Raw genomic sequence first — 19,461 nt, forward strand, 5'->3', positions numbered from 1 at the left:
GTGTTGTTTTGAAACACACCCTGTATATATATATATATATATATATATATTTCAGACACTACACATCAGAAGCTAAAAATAATTTTTTTCTTTCTTGTTTCTTTGTAAATCACTTACCTAAAAACTCCTCTTCATCTATATCCAAACCAGGATCTTCTTCCCTCATTTGAGCTAACTTCTCTAATTTCATTTCGAGTTTCTTTTGTTTTCTCTCTTCTATTCTCCGTTTCTGAATTTCTCTCCTAATTTTAGACTTGACAGTTTTAAAATGTAATATTTTCACAGGAACATCAGTTAGTTCGAATGTTGTTATGGTGTAATCTTTTGTTTCAAGAGGAAGTTCGGCTTCAATAAATTCTCCTCTATTGCAGCATATCAGACAAGTGGATGGCTTTAACGGAACAAAGTCAGAAAGAAAGTTTACTTGGAAGCTGAATTTAAAGTAAAAAAATACGATATATCCTACGAAAGACTAACACGTTCAATTGAGTGATAAATTGTTAGTGGATCAGTGCTCAATGTCATTATTTCTGATTTTCTACATCAGAAGGTTCACTGCCTCTTAATGCAAGTTATTCCGTAATTACTACACAGAGTAATACTCTGCGTCACCCCAATTGACATACGGCATCAGCCAATAAGTTCACATTGCGCTGTTACTAAACCTTCAGGGAGGAATCTAATCATAATTGATTTTGTTCGTATTTGTGGACAATTGTGAATAATTAGATTTTTCCCTGAAGTTTTGGTAACAGCGCACTGCGAGCTTATTGGCTGACGCAACACGCCAATTCGGGTGACGCGGAGTGTTGTGTTAGTAGCTGCTATGTCTTCGCAAGTGGAAGATCATAAGGGAAGCCACATCAACGTGACTTCAACCTTATTAATAGTGATCATATTTATTATTAATTCATGATTTTAGCAGGATTTTCTGAATTCCCCAAGAGTCGCACTAAATATGTTTTCCAGAATGGAATGCCTGCTTTTTGAATAAATTTTAGAAAAAGTCAAGCTTCACTTGAAGCGAGACAGAGAGCTCAATTTCACTCAAATTCACTCTATATATGTTTCTCGAAGTTGAAACTTAAGTAAATCACTTTCTTGCATCCTAAAATGAAGGAATGTACATTGTTGAGTAACAAACCAGTGCATTTGTCAAACACATTCAACTACATCTAAAATCTCAAACATTTTTGCTGTTATGCAACCCACAATTCACTTATATATTGTGTGTAGCATATAAGTAAGACAATGCACATGTTAAATACATACCGTTTCTGGCTTCCAATCAAACCACGTCGGTGTATTGGGCACAGGAAGAAATCCAATGGGGACAAGATCGATATGTCGGAATTCTATGTGCATTTTATAAATAAATACACGTTTATCTTCACTTCCTGTAATAAGCAATGTTCCTTGAGGATTAACGCTTATTCTTGTTATTGGTTGTCTGTGAGGTTTTGTTGTACGGATTAGTTGGATTTTTTCCGGTAATTCTTGGGATCGTCTTCTGTTTAGTTGTACAAGCATAATACGTAATCCACCATCTTTCAAACCAACTATAATTGTGCTCCCTGTAACATCAAGCTTAAAAAGAAAATAAAAGTAAAAAGAATAAAGTATAAATCAAATTATAGGACACATGAATGCAAATAAATATTTCTCTATAACACATTTAATAAAATATCAATTACAACTGACGCATTAGAACCAATTTTCTGTATATGGTTGCGCAAGAAAAAGAACACAAATATTGCTTTTCTACTTATGTTCTCATAGTCTTCCTTGCCTAAAGTGAGTAAAAAGACAATTTCCTCGAGTTAGTTGTTCATGTAAGAGAGAAGTAAGAGTTGAAGATTAATTAAAAAAAAAAAAAAAGTACAAGTGGAAAATTGAAAAGTAGAAAAAAAATTGACAGTTGAAAGAGAAAGCTGAAGATAGAGAAACATGGAAGAAATGTTTCCAGGCCCACATCTTAAAAATAAAAGAAAATAAAAGAACTCATTAATCCCAGGACCTGCAACAGCCAAAATACTTAATAATAAAGATAATAATAAATGGAAAATTAGAACTCATAAAAAATAACAACATGTAAATCGTCCTACTTCTAAGGTTAAAAAAAATAGATTTTAACATGCAGAGGATATAAGTAAGCTTAAAAAAGGAAGATGTGTAACACTACATGTTCATCATAAATTGTATTGTGTATAGTTGTCCAATTCTCAGAAGAATTAGAATGGCACACTAATTTATTTAATTTTGAACTTACTCACTGATTAGTTCAAAATTGCCCTTTGCTCCGAACACACGAAAAAAAAACATGAATTAAGAAGTTCAACAAGTACAGTTGAGTCCTACTAATCCGAACTCATTGGGACCAAACCCTGTTCGGATTACGTGACTGTTGTGATTAGCCGGAATAACAGTGAAATCGCGGTTTGAAGCGGGTGAACGGGTCTATTGTATTGTAATAGATAGCGTATAGTATTTTAAAACAAGTTTCCTGACTACAGTATATGTACTGTACTGGAAAAATGTTAAAAATTTTCGAAAAACTTGATGGCTTTAGTTTTCCACGTACAGTACGTACAGTACTTACAGTAGGTAGATAATACTACAATACTAGTACTGTACACTACCAGTATTGTACGTTCAGTTTTATGTTACAGTACAGTACTTCTTCTACTACGTAACTACACTTAGTTTCACTCATACTAAACCCATGTTTCAATATTGTACAATACGTACTATATTCTATTTCAAACTTTGTATAATTGTCGTAATGTGGCTTAAAGCCTAAATACAGGTATTAAACAATAAACTGTATCTAACGAAGGTTTACTTTGTTTTCTACGAAAATATGCACCAAGTTTCATCCTTTGAGTTTTTAATTTCCTAAAACTGCGTATTTTCGCCACATTTTCCTCCCAAACCTGTTTGGACTAAGCGGGTGTTCGGATTAAACGTGTTCGAAATATCGGAACTCCATTGTAATTCGAGGAATAGGATTACTTGAATATTAAAACAGTAGTGTTGGCAAAATATTGCAAGAAAATAATACTCCTTGACGCACCAGGCAGATAACATTATTTACTCTTTATATTGTTTATATTACTTATGTTAATGACTTTTTCTTTTCATTTTTATTAAAACTACAACTGCACAGCAATCACATTCAAGTTTAAGATAGTGTAACAGATAATTTTATTGATAAACATAAGCTAAGCAATCAATTATAAATACTTTATTTTCTTCTAACCATTACACGTAACAATATGTTTGTTCCTATTCTATCACAATTATGACTATCGTTATGCTTTGCACTCTGTAACTTCTAAGAATGCCAGCTGGCAAAATATTAATAATCCGATTACTTTTTTTTTTCTTTTTTTTAATAATAAAATTTATATTTCTTAAGTAATCTTAACAGACTCTAAACAAGATACTTAATCCGCAATTAAGTTACTCAAAAAAGAGTTTTTAAAAATTCGTGTGTCGGGAATTAAGATTACTATTCGTAGTATGCTGTGGCACATGAGTTGAAGGGAAAGGATAAAAACTTGCTATTATTTCAGCACTTGTTTACACATAATGGATTGCAAATATTTCCTAATAATTTATGTTTTATTAATTCTTGAAAATTTTACAGTAAGAAAAATCCCAAAAATGTGTCTAGTATAATAAGGTTTAAGAGTTACTGAAGAAATTCCCGAACACTCTGAAATTATGCAATAAATAATTCGCCAAACACGACTGTATCCATTATACTCAGTGTACTGTATGTATCCTACAGCATCCACAAGTAAATACATTTGTTTGCGGTTTTCATTGTGCTATTAACCTACATTTTGTCATGGGTACTTTGATTGATTATGATCATGGAGAAACAGTAATCAATTACTAAAATATAGTATCTATACGACAGGCAACGATCTGGAGAAAGACAAGAAGGCCAATTGATTTCCTTCCCAGCTTTCACGAAACCAACATCCTATTAAACCTTAAGTGTATGAAATAATACGAGAAATTATCAGATTACCATACCTCTTCCAAATGCCTTTCTGCACTTCAGTTCGCGGGAATACATATACCGCGTAAGTAACATTTCACCAATTTTACAGGAGAGACAAAAAACTGTTTGCAAACTAGCTTCAGCTTCATTATACACGGTATTACTTTGAAAAAATAACAGGGCCATTTGTCGTGATATAGGTGTACTACTTAACCACGTTGTGCGCCATCCTATACTGATTCTAATGGTATCAAAAACTCAAATCCGGCAAAATTGGAGATACGTGGTGCTGAATCTCAGACGACGATATATCTATATATCTATATCTATATATCTATATCTATATATATATATATCTATATATATCTATATCTATATATCTATATATATATATATATATATATATATATATATATATAGGGTGATTCACGAAATTCATAACAGGGCCTTGAATCAGCTCATAGTGCACATAAATTTTTGGAACAAAAAATGTTAATACCAAAGTGTATGTGCTGAATTTACGTGGTGTTGCTTCTGAAATCAGAGGCTCCTCAGGAATATTTCTACGGCGGGACAACTTCAAAATTGCAAATAGAAACAGAGGTTGATTTTGCTCCTATTGAAACAACTGCTACATTTTGAACTATGAGAGGAAATACTTTTCCATATCTCTTACCTTTTGGCAGTTACATGAGCTCATTAATAGGTAAGTGCAAGGATTTCCGCATGCTGCAACTCAAAAGAAATAACAAATAATTGTTTGAAACAAAAGCAAAGTACAAAAGTGCATATGCGGAAACAAACTGTGCAATTTCCAAAACCAATGGCGTCTCGGGAATATCTTTATTGGAGAGCGGCCAACTACAAAATGTCAAATAGAAAGAGAGGAGGATTTTGCTTGCGTTGAAAGAAGCGCTAAATATTGGACAACTTTCATAGGCAATAGTTCATGACAGTTGGTATCGAATGGCAGCTACAGAAGCTTAGTGGATAAAAGCAAAATAATGAGATAGTGGATAGTAGGATTTCATATTTAGACCAAAACCAAATATGAAACAATTGGTCGAAACGAAGAAAAATAGCAACGAATCTGCTGTTACCAAAGGGTTGAGCAAAACATGGGGGGCATGAATCTGATTATTTGCAATAGACCAATTTCAGAAAGATTAGTACATAGCTAAAGCACCGTCTTATATTCTGAGGAGCATAATTCGATGCAGCCTTTGTTTCACAAATGCTCAAAAGCTCAAAATGATGTAAACGAACAGCGTATTCCCTGTACTTAATTAAGAGCAACAGCTTCAAGCTCAGCTATGTTGATATTCCTGAACGCGGTTGTCATGCGTTGTTTCATGTTGTGAACTGCACTTGGTCTATTGTCATAAACAAGGTCTTTAATTCGACCTCAAAAAAGCAAGTTCATACAAGTAACGTCGGGAGACCTCGGAGGAAACTGTGGATTGGTATCTCTCCTGATCTAGCGTTGCGGAAACAGAACATTTAACTCTCCCCTACAGATGACAGCATTATGTGCTGGACAGCCATCTAATTGAAATCACATCGTCTGACGTATATGGAGAGATACAGTTTCCAGCAGCGGATGTAGATGGTGTCGCTAAAAGTCACGAAAGATTGCCCCTATTAAATGACCACCAAAAAAGCATAGTGCAATAACTTGAGTCCCCAGAATGCCACCCCACACATTAATGCTCAATCATCGTTGCTGATTGACTTCTCGCATCCAGTGAGGATTCTCCGCTGATTAGTAATGTGCATTGTGGAGATTCACGTTATCATTACTGCAGTGTGTTTCATCAGTCCATAAAATGAAGACTATGAAATTCGGATGTTCTCGCAATTTGTTGCAGAACAAAAGCCATAAATTGCGGCCGGCAGCACTTAGTTTCTGATGCAGAGAGAGATCGTACGGACGAAAATTGTATTTTCACAGAATGTAATATACTACTTTCACCGACACCACACTCTCGTGCGATCAGTCGCGAAGATATGTGGATTCACTGCAATAGCTGCAAGTACATCAATGACAACGTTTTCATTTTGTACGATTCCTCTCCAGACACCATAGCTTCGACGAATGTTTCCAGTCTGCAGCAATCGTGCTGCAGACAGATTGCAGGAAGTAGCTTGTCGTTCTATGCAATGTTAATCGAGCTGTAGTCCTATAATTTTATCGACATTCTCCTAAAATCATTAGCACTTGGAATGCCTCCAAGTTAGTACAGGCATGAATGTTATTATTTGATAACGACACTTCCTCATAAAATTACTTAACCATCAGCTCCATACAAGCGCTCTAAATCAGTGTGGAACAGCAGTCCACGTCAATTTACGAGCTTGTAATACATGGGGGCAGCTGAACTCAATTCAACACACCTTGTCCAGCATAAGGACCACTTTAGCTCTCCGCACAGGTTACTCACTCTAGGACTCTGTTGCATGTTCTGGATGCTTTATTGCTCCTTCTGCTCTCTGTATGACATAACAGCAATCGTATGTCCGAAGCCAGACATAATATGTATTAAGAAAGACAATATAATTGTTAGCTACTGGATCTAGAATAGTACCAATACACAACTATTGGTACAGTTTAATAAGTGTGCTGTTCGAAACAAGGATGAAGCGGCCCACAGAACATGCTCCTGGATTTGTAAGATATTTCATATTAGATGTACACAGGATACGTCGAGTATCGACTTCATTGGTGGCTCTGGGCTATCTTTGGCTAGACCGTGATTTTGTACGGAAAAAGCGTCGGAATGGGTTCGCCAGGGTATGAGATTCAAGGCGCCCTTCTGGTATTCACTTGGTATGACCGTGGAACCCCCCGGACAAACATCACACGGGATGGTCGTCTGTTGGGATCGATCCCAGGTTCACCCGAACGCGATGAGATCGCTCTACTGACTTTTCCTACGTTTTTCTCTCATTAAGACTAAGCAATTGCTGAGAAATTTAGGCCCTTGACGTTTCCGTACCTCATCATTAACTTCGTTACTTTGGAGTTCCCTGCTTCGTCCACAAACGCGCTATTCTACGCATTTCTCTTCCATTTCATTACATCCTACCAATGTCTAGCAGCCAATGCTGTCTCCGAATTTACTTTAATCATATGTCTCGACGTCAACACGAGCTGGTGATGCATACTACAGTAGCTGTTTCATCCCATGAGTTCATTACTTTTTTTTTTTTTCTTTTTTAAGAATTCAGGTTCTGTAGCAGCCAGACGATACCAACTGCCATGAACTATTGCCTATGAAAGTGGTCCAATATTTAGCGGTTCTTTCAACGCAAGTAAAATCCGCTCCGTATCTATTTGACATTTTGAAGTTGGCTGCCCCCCAATAGAGATATTCCCGAGACACCAATGTTTTCGAAAATTGCACCGTTTGTTTCCGCATATGCACTTTGGTATTAACGTTTTTTGTAACAAAGATTTCTGTGCACTCAGAGCTGAGTTAAGGCCCTGTTACGGATTTTTTGAATCACCCTACATATGATTATGCATTGGACATGCTTCAACATTTAGAGCCCATTATTACATATTAAAACATACAGAACAACTGAAGCTAAAGGCATTGCATACTTTTTAATTAAATCAGATTTTAAATATTTTGTTTATCCTTGCATTCACGCACATTGTAGTTTGCAATAATAATCTTAAGAGACAAAACATATAAAATTGGTAAATTTTTTACTAACTTGCAAAGGAAGCCACAGTATTGCAGTACAATCGCAAGAGAAGATTTTCGTGAGAACGATATGCTTCTTAACGTAATCATAAATATACATCTTCCCTCGCTTTCCAATAGAAGCTATGAAATTGCTCCCTGGACAACTAACCAAATCAACAACTTCCCCAGCATGACTCACGCGCAGTAACTCAGCCGGTTTTCTGCGTCTGGGATCGAATTCCAGGAAACCTCTCCAAATGGCTCCATTGGAATCCTAGATTAAAATAGATTAAAAACAAACATAACATGTAAATAACAAGTAGGTTATAATACAGTAAGTTGTGACACAATACACAAGATATTTACAATATGATAACACTAATGTAAGAACTACCTAGGTAGGTTTCAAATGTCCCCTTCATTATATTTCAAATTTACCATCTTTCAGTATATAGGATCTCAATTACGACTTCATTTTTTGATATACAGGGTTCCCACAGACGTATGGAATCAGTTTCTCTGACCGTTGTGGAAATGTTTATACCACGCACTCTTTTCTTCTTTCTTTTTGTGAACCCCGTCATTCCCATAGTTGTCCATCTCTCACCTCTTAAGAAAAGGAATAATTAATTGTTTTTTCACCCACCACCTTCGAACATCGATATGTCACCTAATGATCTTCTGCCAACGTTTTGGAAGGCCATGGATTTCATCGCGGTAGAACTTGGTGGGCAGTAAAGAAAAAGGTATCAAGTGCATTTGCCACCTCTACTTGGGATTTGAACTGGCGTCCTCGAAGGTGATTGTCTAAGGAATAGAACAGGTGATAATCGGACGGTACAATGTCCGGGAAGTATAGCGGATGCAATAGTGTTTCCCATTCAAGGCGTAGAATTGTGTCCCGGGTCATCCTAGTCACGTGGGACATAGCGTTGTCCTGTAACAGAATGACCAATTTGCGATTCAGAAGTGCTGGCTCCAGAGTTTAGAGTTTTTCTTGAACACGGCTCAACTGGTGACAGTACACAGTTGCATTGATGCTCTGACAAGCTGGTAGCAGTTTCCGATGCACAATACCGCGAGCAATCTACCAAACATACAGGAGGGCCTTCTTCTGTGGTGGTTTCGGCTGTTTTGGAACTGGTTCATAGGATCTAATCAATGATGACTGCACCGTGGAGCTTCGTACAGGACCCACTTCTCATCACATGTCAACACCCTTTCCAGAAATGACTCCTTCCTCAGAAGAGACAGCAAAGAAACACAGGTATCTGCTCGCGTTGCCTTCTGGCCCGGAGTCAAATAATGTGGGATCTACGGTCCCAACTTCAAAGTTAATGGAGGTGCTGCCAAATAGTTTCTCCTCTCACACTGAATTGTAGTCCCAGTTCCTCACATGCGTAGTTACCGTTCGCCTCGATTGCTGCTTGAAGATCTTCATTTTGGACATGTGTTGCAGGGGTGTTCGGAATTGCGATTTCAATTCCGGAATTCGGAAATATCGATAAGTCCGGAATTTTTCGGAATTTCGTGCTTTCGGAACTCCAAGATCCCGGAATTCCAATCTTCCGAAACTGAGGACTGTGTTTCGAGTTTTCGGAATTCCGATCTTCCGAAATTTTTGATGAAGTTTGAGGTTCCAGAACTCTGATCTTCCAAAATTTTGTATCGTGTTCCGGATTCAGGAATTCTGATCTTCCGAAATTTTGGATCGTGTTCCGAGATTCCGGAATTCCGATTTTCCGAAATCAAATCTATTAGAGGCTTTAAATTTTAGTATAGATATGTTAGTATAGAAATACCACCTGAAATGTTTGTTTATAACAGAGAATGGTGCCAACATTGTAAAAGCCATTGTTGAATTAAACGACTTCCAACACTTGAGCTGTTTCAATCATACTTTGAATATTGGAGTGAACAAAGCCCTTGAGCTACAGGAAACTTCGGAAACTTAGACAAATTACGAGTTATAGCAAAATGAAATACGCAGGAAACACATTTTTCGCTATATGACTCTCTGACTGAAGAAGAAGATAGTGAACAGATGTTAGAAACAGCACTCAAAGAAGTTGAAAGAAGCATGACCATGGACATTCTATCTCCGCTGAAACCTCGATTCGAGGAGGACGAAGAAAACAGAATTTTGTTGAAAATTTGTACTTTCTTAGATTCCAGGTTTAAAGAAGATAATTTGGGTGAAAATACTGAGGTGACAAAAGGTATAATACTGAATAAGTTGAGACATATTCCAGGAAGAAATCCTAAAAAAGATGATCGAGGGACTGTTGGTACTAAAAGATTTGGCAGTTGCCTAAAACGATGGAAATTTGGTGACAGGAACGTTAAAGAAGACAGTCAAATAAAAGAATTAAACCGATACCTAAGCCTTGGGGATGCAGATTTGGAGCAAGAGCTACTCCTTTGGTTGAATAATTATTCCTACCATCGGGGGCCGCGGTGGCTCAGTGATAGAGCTTTCACCTCTGGTGCTTGGGGTCCCGGGTTCGATCCCAGCCCCCGCCAAGTGAACTTTGTGGTGGACAAACACCGTGTGCGTGGGTTTCCTCGGGGTTCTCTCGTTTCCTCCCACTTTTTTCATTCTACCATTTCATTCATCTCTCATCATCACCATCTCCTTTAGCCTTGCCGCCATAACCGTGGGACGTAAAACTCAAAGATTTCATTTCATTCCTACCATCTGTCAAATTAACAAAATTAGCGAGAAAATATTTGTGTATACCAATACTCTTACCGCTGAGCATGCTGAACAGTTAATATTTCTGTCCATGAACAAAGCTATAGTTCCAAAAACATTTTAAAATATTATTGAATATAAGCTAAATTTTCTCATTGTTTCACATTACTGACTTAGTACAACAGGTCCACATAATACATAAATCAACACGAAGTACAGAGGTCCACATAAGTATTCAAACATAAACATATTTACTAGATTTATCATTTCTATAGGTATGCAAAGAAAGCAGACATAAAAACAACTGGTAGAAAATAGAGTCATCTACTAAACACATAAACTCTTGAAAAGCAACAGATACTTATTTCCACTACCAGAAAGAACGAAAATAGTTTGTTTACATCTGGACATCAATATTCGAACAGGGAACAGCTAGTATTTAGTTATCATCCCCTTTCTTTGCATTACTGCGATAGTTTTTTAAACATTCACTGTCCTGTTTTGCGGTTATTGCAGAGTCCATATTTCTTCACACTGAAGAAGTTCTTTCAGATGGTCCTTACTTCTAATGTGATGTTTCCTAACACGATATTCGAGCTCATGCTAGACGTTCTCTATAGAATTTAAATCTGGCGATTGGGGCGGTGTCTTCAAAGTGTGGATAGTGTTGTACACGATCCAAAGTTTCACAATTTCCGCAGTATACTTTAGATTATTGTCCTGATGGAAGTAATAATCACTTCCCAATCCTAGCCTCTATGCACTCTTTTTAAGATTATTTTCAAGAATCTTCTTGTATTCAAACTTGTCCATGATCCCATATATGCACACCAGGTTCCCAAAGCCTGATGAAGCCATACAATTCCATACCATCACAGTGTTGCCTCCATGTTTCATTGTAGCTACCATGTTCCTAGTTGTATTTGGTAGCCTCCACACTGTAACAAGTCTATCACCCTTGCATAAGCAGAATTTGTTCTCATCCGACCAGAGAACGTGATCCTGAAATTCTGTTGGCTTTCCTCATACTAGTTAGCAAATTCTAAACGCTTTTTCCGATTCACACGATTGACATACGGTTTTCTCTTAGGAACACGGGCATTGTAACCGGAACTATCTAAAACCCGTTCAACTGTTCTTGTGTGTACCAGTGCCAGAATATTGTTCAAGGTTTTCTCTGCTCTCAGATGTCGGATTCTGCTTGTTTGCCTCCTGTCTCTAGTAGTATGCTTAGAAGTAGCGGCATATCTCGGCTTATTCACAACACTATTAGTCTGTTTGAAGCGCTGAATAATGCAGAAGATCGTGATTTTGCTTCTGTTGACTGCACTGGCAATTTCGGAGAGGGATTTGTGTTGTTTGTACAGATTAATATCACATTTTTCTCTTCCAACGTTATCTCCTTACCTTTATGCCCCATGAGTGATTAACTGTACACCACAATTGCGAGCTGCTGTTGCGAGGCACAGCATGAATACAACGACTGTGTAGTGGGGGCATAAAGCATTCACTTGGTGGGGGCAGTCATGTGTCTACTTGTTTGGGTACATTACAAAACTTATGTCGTCCTATAAGTGGGATCGCAGGATAAATACAGTAGGCCCTATAGATTGTGTGCAAAATACGTGCATTATGATATTTTAAATATAGTTTCGGAGAAACACAATGGTAACATTTATATGCATACAAACTCAACACTGCTAAATAAATATTACTACGTTGTTTATAATACATACAATGTAAAGTATTCGAATACTTATGGCGGCCTCTGTATCTGTTTTTTATCTTTCTTATTTTCAAAGGTACGGTAAATTTAAGCTATTGAGAAGGGTGTAGTTACCAGTGTCATTAAAACTAACCAGACTGAAAAATGTTATAAGAAGAGAAAAGAACTTTTAAAAGTAAAATTTTGTAGTAGAAATAATTTATAAATCCATCACATATATAGAACATTGTTTCTAATTTATAAAACATGTATTCTTTTGAAAATTATCGCGAACATAACATCCTTGCTGTGTACTTGTCACGAGTCGGGATCGAATAACTGATTTTATGCATCAGAGGGGTTGTTCTATCACTTAGTACCGTGTTCCGAAAAACATTAAATATGTTGTACAATAATAGTATTGGATTTGAGGTAATGTATAATTTCTTTTCTTTTTTCCTTTTTTTTTTTTTAGTTTTTTGTAAATTAATTGTATATTCTAATCAATGAAAATTTATACGAAATTTAAGTTGCATTATCCAACATCTTTAAACATAATAAGATATTTTTTTTTTTTTTTGTTTGTTTATTTTACTGATTTTATGAACAGGTAAGTTTTAAAAGTAACAATCCACTACTATGTAAAGCTGTCCGCTTATGATAAAAAATTTACAGTAGAAACTAAAATTATAGGTTTCCTTTTGTTCTGATCTGTGTAATGACACGCAAGAATTAAACCACAGAATCTTTATTAATAACCATAATTTTGTGCAAGTCAAGTGCAAGTACAATAGCGATCACAGAATACAAACTTCTACTACTCACAACACTGTTGCCATAACATGTATTTCGAAAAAGCCAACTTACAATACCAACATATCCCCTCCTCAATGTTGCAATTTTGATTTTAACACAAATTCAACATTGTACAAAACTGTTTTATTTTTACGCCTTGGAGTGGTTTTGTTAACATATCAGCTATCATTACATCAGTTGGACAATATTGAAATTTTACCTCTATTTTACATTCCAAATCACGAATAAAATGAAATTTTATCTATGTGTTTGGTTCTGGGATTTATTTTGTCATTACTTATTAGTTTTAAACAGCTTTGATTATCCTCATTAATTACAATCGGTTCACGAAAGCTTTCATGCAAATCACTCAACAGATTTTTAAGCCATTTTGCCTCCTGACAAGCTTCAGACATTGCAACATATTCTGCTTCAGTAGATGACAAGGTAACACATGACTGTTTACGACTTGCCCAACTAATAATACCTCCGGCATATTTAAAAATATAACCACTGCTTGATTTTCTGTCGTTAAATCGCCTGCCCAATTTGCATCTACAAACCCTATTATTTTGCTGTTACATTCTTTCTTATTACCCAACTGCAATTTGTAACATTTGGTCCCCTTCAAGTATCTGAGAGTTCTTTTTACTTCAACCCAATCTTGTTGAGGATTATTAGTTTTTCTACTTAATATGGAAACACTGGCAGCAATATCTGATCTACTATTATTGCTTATATACAGTAATGCGCCAATAGCCTTTTGATACAAACTTGCCCCAACTTTACTTAATGATTCTACACATGAGACATTTCTAATGTAACCAGGATTTAATGGAAGTTTTGACGTTTTCGCATTTTCTAGCCTAAATCTTTTTAGCACTTTATCGATATAACTTTCTTGCGAAATCACAAAATATCCATCAACATTTCTGCTGATTTCGAGCCCTAAGTATCTGCTCAAATCGCCAAGACAATGAATCTGAAACTCTTTTAGAAGCAACTGCTGTGTTTCATCAATAATCCTACTATCGGTACAAGCTATGACTACATCATCAACATATATTAACACCCCCTCCTGAACCCATTATTTACGAGGAAATCATTTACCTTTTTATTCCAAGATCGAGCAGCCTGTTTAAGACCATATATGCTCTTCTTCAACTTACATACAAAGTTTTCTTTACCTAGTTGCTCAAAACCTTCAGGTTGTTTCATGTAAATTTTTTCTTGTAAGTCGCCATACAAAAAAGCTGTCTTTATATCATAATGTTTCTTTTCCATATTTCTTTTTTCTGCTACAGTAAGTAACACACGCAAAGTGGTTTGTTTAATAACCGGTGCGAAAACCTCATCATAGTCTTCCCCCAAGACTTGATAAAACCCCTGCGCAACAAGTCTAGCCTTATACTGTGAGCCATAGATGTTCATTTTACTTCGACCTCACTCCCCCTCGCCCTCGCAGTAGCAGTTGGCCCTCGCCCTCGTTCACCCTCGCGTTTGACGCTCTGTGGAGTCCCATGTTTATTCTGTCCTTAGGCAAGTTCATGTGTAACGGAACTGCCACAACCTGGTAGTATGTTGAATATACCCCACACCAAGAACTGACCTTCGCCTTATTTCTATTCGCATTCAACTCGCGGTGTGAAGGTCAATTGAGCACAGACCTACACACACACATACATACACACAAAAAACGACAGAACTTTCTTGGTTACCTTTATATTTGCTTTGTTTTTTTTTTTTTTAAAAAAAAGGTAGGTTGAGCTGCCTTTGGCATTTGAAAATCCATATTTATTCCATTCGTGGTGTACGTATTAGTGCATGACATCACAGCCATACTATCGTGGCACCACCTGTCCTGTGTATGTCTGGGAAGCAGTGTCAAAATGCCCACAATATTGGAAACATGAACAAAAGGAGATCGTATTATGATCCGATTTCTTCACTGCCAATGCACCACTGAAATCCATGAACAATTGCAGTGTGTGTATGGAAATACAATGATGTCTCTTGCGGAGGTGTAGACGTTGTGCAAATCATTTGAAGAAGGAAGGACTGATGTGTACGACAAATTTCACATCGTTTGGGTAGGATGTTGCTGTGCTGATTGAGGGACTGATCAAGGAGGGCTGAACCAAGGAGTGTGGAATATAGCCGAGGAAGTAAATATTTCTGTAGAACGCGCCTATTACGTAATGCATGAGGTATTGACCTACAGAAAAAAAATAATAACATGGGTGTCGAAATTGCCATCTGAAGACCAAAAGGTGATGCGAATGGGCCATCACTATGACCCATCTCCATCGTTATATTGTAGAGTGGCATGATTTTTTGAAATAGACATTGATTTACTTCACGACCCTAATCATCACCGGTCATCACTCACATAGAAACAAACATTAATCGTCATCTCCTTCCAAGAAGTTGAGGAGTACTGCATCCCAGCACAAAACCAGTCAGTCTTCTGAGACTATAGAGATGAACTGTTCATGGACTTTTTGATCTCATTGACGAAACTGTGAATGCCAACAGGTATTGCTACACTCTCGGTTCATTACGCAATGCCATTCAAAGGAATCGACAGGAACTACTATCAGACGGTATTATTCTTTTTCACGACAATGCTCGTCCACAGGCAAATATGACCAATGACTATCTGCAGTGTTACGACTGGAAGATGCTAGACCACCTACCCTACAGTCCCTACCTAGCCCCTAGTAACTTCCAGTTGTTTGATTCCCTGAAGCGCCATCTTGGAGGAACACACCTGAAAACAGAATACGAAGTGCATGATGTTGCGACAACATGGGTCAATAATTGTCCTTCCTTCCTTTTTTGGGATCTTTGCATTGCACTTGCCTTGACCGTCGAAGTAATTATGTGGAAGATTAATGAACATGACATCCTCCATTTGAAAACATGTATTTTGTTCCCGTACGACCACTACTTACGAGGTGTATTCAAAAAGAGTTGAATTGATTTTGAGTTTTACGTCCCGTTCAGCAGCGAGGCTATATGAGACGTGGACCTACTGATTAACATGGAATCAGAACCACATGAGCTTCCGCCGGGAATCGAACCCGGGTCTCCCACGTCAAAGGCGCGTACGCTAACCGCTTAGCCACGAGGGAGCTCATGTATTCAAAAAGAAACCGAACTTCTGCTGTAACTTCTTTGTTGCTCATTGTACAATATTTTAAGTACTGTCCTGCTCAAAGTAGTCTCCTCTGCTGTCAATACACCGTTGCCAACGTTTCTGTCATTTTTGGAAAGCCTCCTGGAATGCTACTTTTTTTTTGGGGGGGGGTGCACATGTCTCTTGTCGCCCTGTCCTGAATCTCTTCTATGGTTTGGAAACGACGTCCTTTCTAAGTGACTTTAAGTTTGAGAAACAGGAAGTATGTTGGGGCTAGGTACGGAGAATTGGGTGGATGGGTCACAACGAGAGTCTGGTATTTTGAGAGACAACTGTGGATGAGGAGCAAAATGTGAGTAGGTGCATTGGCACAGTGCACCATCCAAATCTGTTTTTCCTATAATTCAGGTCTCTTCCTGCGTACATCATCCCTCAACCGCGCTAAAATGTTCTGGTACAACTGTTTGTTTACCATCTAACCACGTGATACAAATTCATGATGCACGATGCCTTTCCAATCAAAAAACACAACCAACTTCACCTTGATCTTTGACCTACTCATGCGTACTTTTTTTTTTTAAACAAGAAGACCCTGAATGAATTGAAAAGCAATTGAAGTGTCTCTGTAAATGTTTTCCCAAGTTTGTAGCAAACTTTCACTCACATGCCTTATTCTTGAAGCCCTTTAAATGTCACTGTATTATTAATCTGACGAACAGCTTGTGCATGTGCTCACTTCTGTGGCTATAGTTCACCAAATAACGGTCATAGCGAAACGCGGCAAATGGCAATTTGTTGTCTAAATCTGCCTCTAGGTGCACTCAGAAGCCGCAGCGCGCTTCCTCTGCCGGTTGGTGTGCAATTTCAAAAGATCGGTTTCTTTTTGAACACACCAGGTATCTTGTTATTCAAACAAACCAAATACATGATCTAAATTATCTCACACTAAAACATTTCAAATGCCCCTCAGGTACTTCGTCAACACTTAACTAGCGTCCACAGATGAAAAGAAAGAAAGAAAGAAAGTCAGTACATGAAAAAGAAATAATTACTTTAAAGAAAACACTTCACAAGGAAGAGTGAAAACTAAAGTAAGGCAATTTAAAATCCTAACCAGGATTACACATGCACAAATCTTCTGGTACCTTAACATCAAATTCCATGCCATTCCATTCCACTAAAAATATTTCCATTTATTATTATTATTATTATTATTATTATTATTATTATTATTATTATTATTATTATTATTATTATTATTATTATTATTATTATTGGAAACTTCGAACAATTGAAAATCTATAGAAATGGAAATAGAATATTAACTTTTCAGGGTTTAATCTTGCTAGGTTTCTGTCGGTATACAAAATGGTGAACATCTGAAAATAAGTTTTTGTTTGAATACCACTCCTTCTAGTTTTGGAGCTTCTTGTATAAAATAAAAGACAAATTCTGACCAAAGCATATATAATCTAATAAATAATACCGTTACAGTTTCGGAAAAGTAACTTCACCTTCATCAGACACAGCTTTTATTTGTTGCAATGTAGATTTGATGTCACTAAATTCTTTAATGAAATAAAACATATACAAGGATATATAAAAAGTGAGATCTTTTAGATATTTTTAGAATATAATAATAAATGTATTGACCGTATTTACCTATATGTAAGACGCACTTCATTTCCTGAATTCAACTTTGCGAATAATTATTTTCAATGCATATTATAATACAAAAGTGATATTTTACCAAGAAACATACGCAGAATTAATAATGCTGAACTAAATAAATTGCATGTGCATTTGGAAATGTCTAGAGCGCATGTGCATCCAGTGAAAAGTATACGCACTAAGAAAGTCATTGAATCTAAACTAGGTTTACTGAGTCGCTAAATTGGACTACTGTTGTACACCGTAAGGAAACATCAAACAACACGCAATCGAGAGTACCGGTACTTACTGAAATTGAAATAATAATAAAAATCTCTGTATCAGCTCTTATCTCTTTAGAAATGGACGTGGCATTCCAACACATAGCCGACCGCTTCATTAAGGACCAGTGTAGTAGTATACAGTATAAACACAAGCTGGAATCTAAGATGACTGGTTCAACACTTAGATTCGTATTATCCAAAAAAGTTGGCAATAACTGAAACCTGACTTTAGAGTAATAGTGTGTTCCTGGTAAGGGCTCTTTATTTAATCAATCTATTTTAGATATATTAAAATCTCCGAAGATTAATATAATAATAATAATAATAATAATAATAATAATAATAATAATAATAATAATAATAATAATAATAATAATAATAATAATAATAATAATAATCACTACCCTTGTATTTTTTCTATTCAATACATGTGCTTGTGTATATCATAATTATCTTGAGTGTTCTTCTATCCCTGCACTAAGCTAATCTTTTCATCTTTACCTAGATGTCTGCTTAAATACTGTCCGGAAGCTTTTCAGTTTAATATACCTGTTAGGTTAAGGGAGGGGAAAACTTTTCTCCCGTTCCTCGTTTTGTTTTTACTTGCACAGTCCAGGAATAGAATTTCTTCTCCAACCAACTTGCTTTTTTGTCGATTAGCTCCATTATACCGGGTTGTCTAAAAAGTATTGAGCCTTTGTTGGTCAAAATGGAGAATATCTTTACTGTGATTTGAAAATAACATTATGAAACCACATACGCGTATATACTATTTTGTTCGGTGGTCTTCTGCCATTATTCCGGCAACGCTATCATCCAGTCGCTATAAAACTTGTTTCTGGCTCAAAAATTGTGACAATGGTTTTTACAGGCCTCTTTTGAAACTAAATTTTTACAATTCACGGAGTTCTGCAGAGACCGAAATGAATGATAGTATGACGGTGCCAGGTCCGGTAGATGCATTAAAACCTTCCAGATAAGTTCTCTCAATTTCAGACGAATCTGGTCAAGATGTATGTGGTTTGATGTTGTCAGCGTTGTATACGACATACCATTCTGCTGCTCAGTTTCGGCCGTTTCTTTTGAATTGCTACGTGTACTTAAGCTAGTTGTCGGTTAACACAAGCCCGAGTCTATCGGTCTGCTTGGCGGAGGCAGCTCCTGGTGCACGATGTTCTTTCAGTCTCACCAAATGTATAGCATAACTTCCTTGGGTATCACTGTTGACTTTACCAGATTATAGTGCTTCTCCTCGGTTCAGCCACGATCTTTTTTGTTTTACATTGTTGACATAAATTATCCATATTTTATCACTTGTGATCATCCGCTTCAGAAATGGCTCGAGCTGGTTACGTTATGCTATTGGAAATTCGATCAAGTAAATGTTTTTGAGTCAGATCATGTGGCACTTCTTTGTGTAGCCAGCTTTCCTCTAATAGGTTAACACAACACTATTTAATGATGAAAGTTGGCGGTGTCATGACTGCTT

General features: G+C 36.8%; 1 protein-coding gene across 4 annotated transcripts in view; it reads right to left on the minus strand.

Moving 5' to 3' along the window:
* The window catches only part of LOC145690362 (cilia- and flagella-associated protein 44), a 253,414-nt gene that overhangs the window by 132,592 nt on the left and 101,361 nt on the right, over positions 1-19,461 (minus strand). For 3 of the 4 annotated variants that reach the window (XM_081765184.1, XM_081765186.1, XM_081765187.1), the window contains 3 exons: positions 7,733-7,978; positions 1,273-1,587; positions 118-391 (listed from right to left, as the gene is read on the minus strand). In XM_081765184.1, coding sequence (XP_081621310.1) covers positions 118-391; positions 1,273-1,587; positions 7,733-7,978 — 835 coding nt within the window. The remainder of the gene's footprint in view (positions 1-117; positions 392-1,272; positions 1,588-7,732; positions 7,979-19,461) is intronic. The other variant, XM_081765185.1, reaches the window with a different exon arrangement.

Source organism: Thermobia domestica, chromosome 7 (genome assembly GCF_964235325.1).
Source record: "Thermobia domestica chromosome 7, izTheDome1.hap1.1, whole genome shotgun sequence".
Classification (NCBI taxonomy): domain Eukaryota; kingdom Metazoa; phylum Arthropoda; class Insecta; order Zygentoma; family Lepismatidae; genus Thermobia; species Thermobia domestica.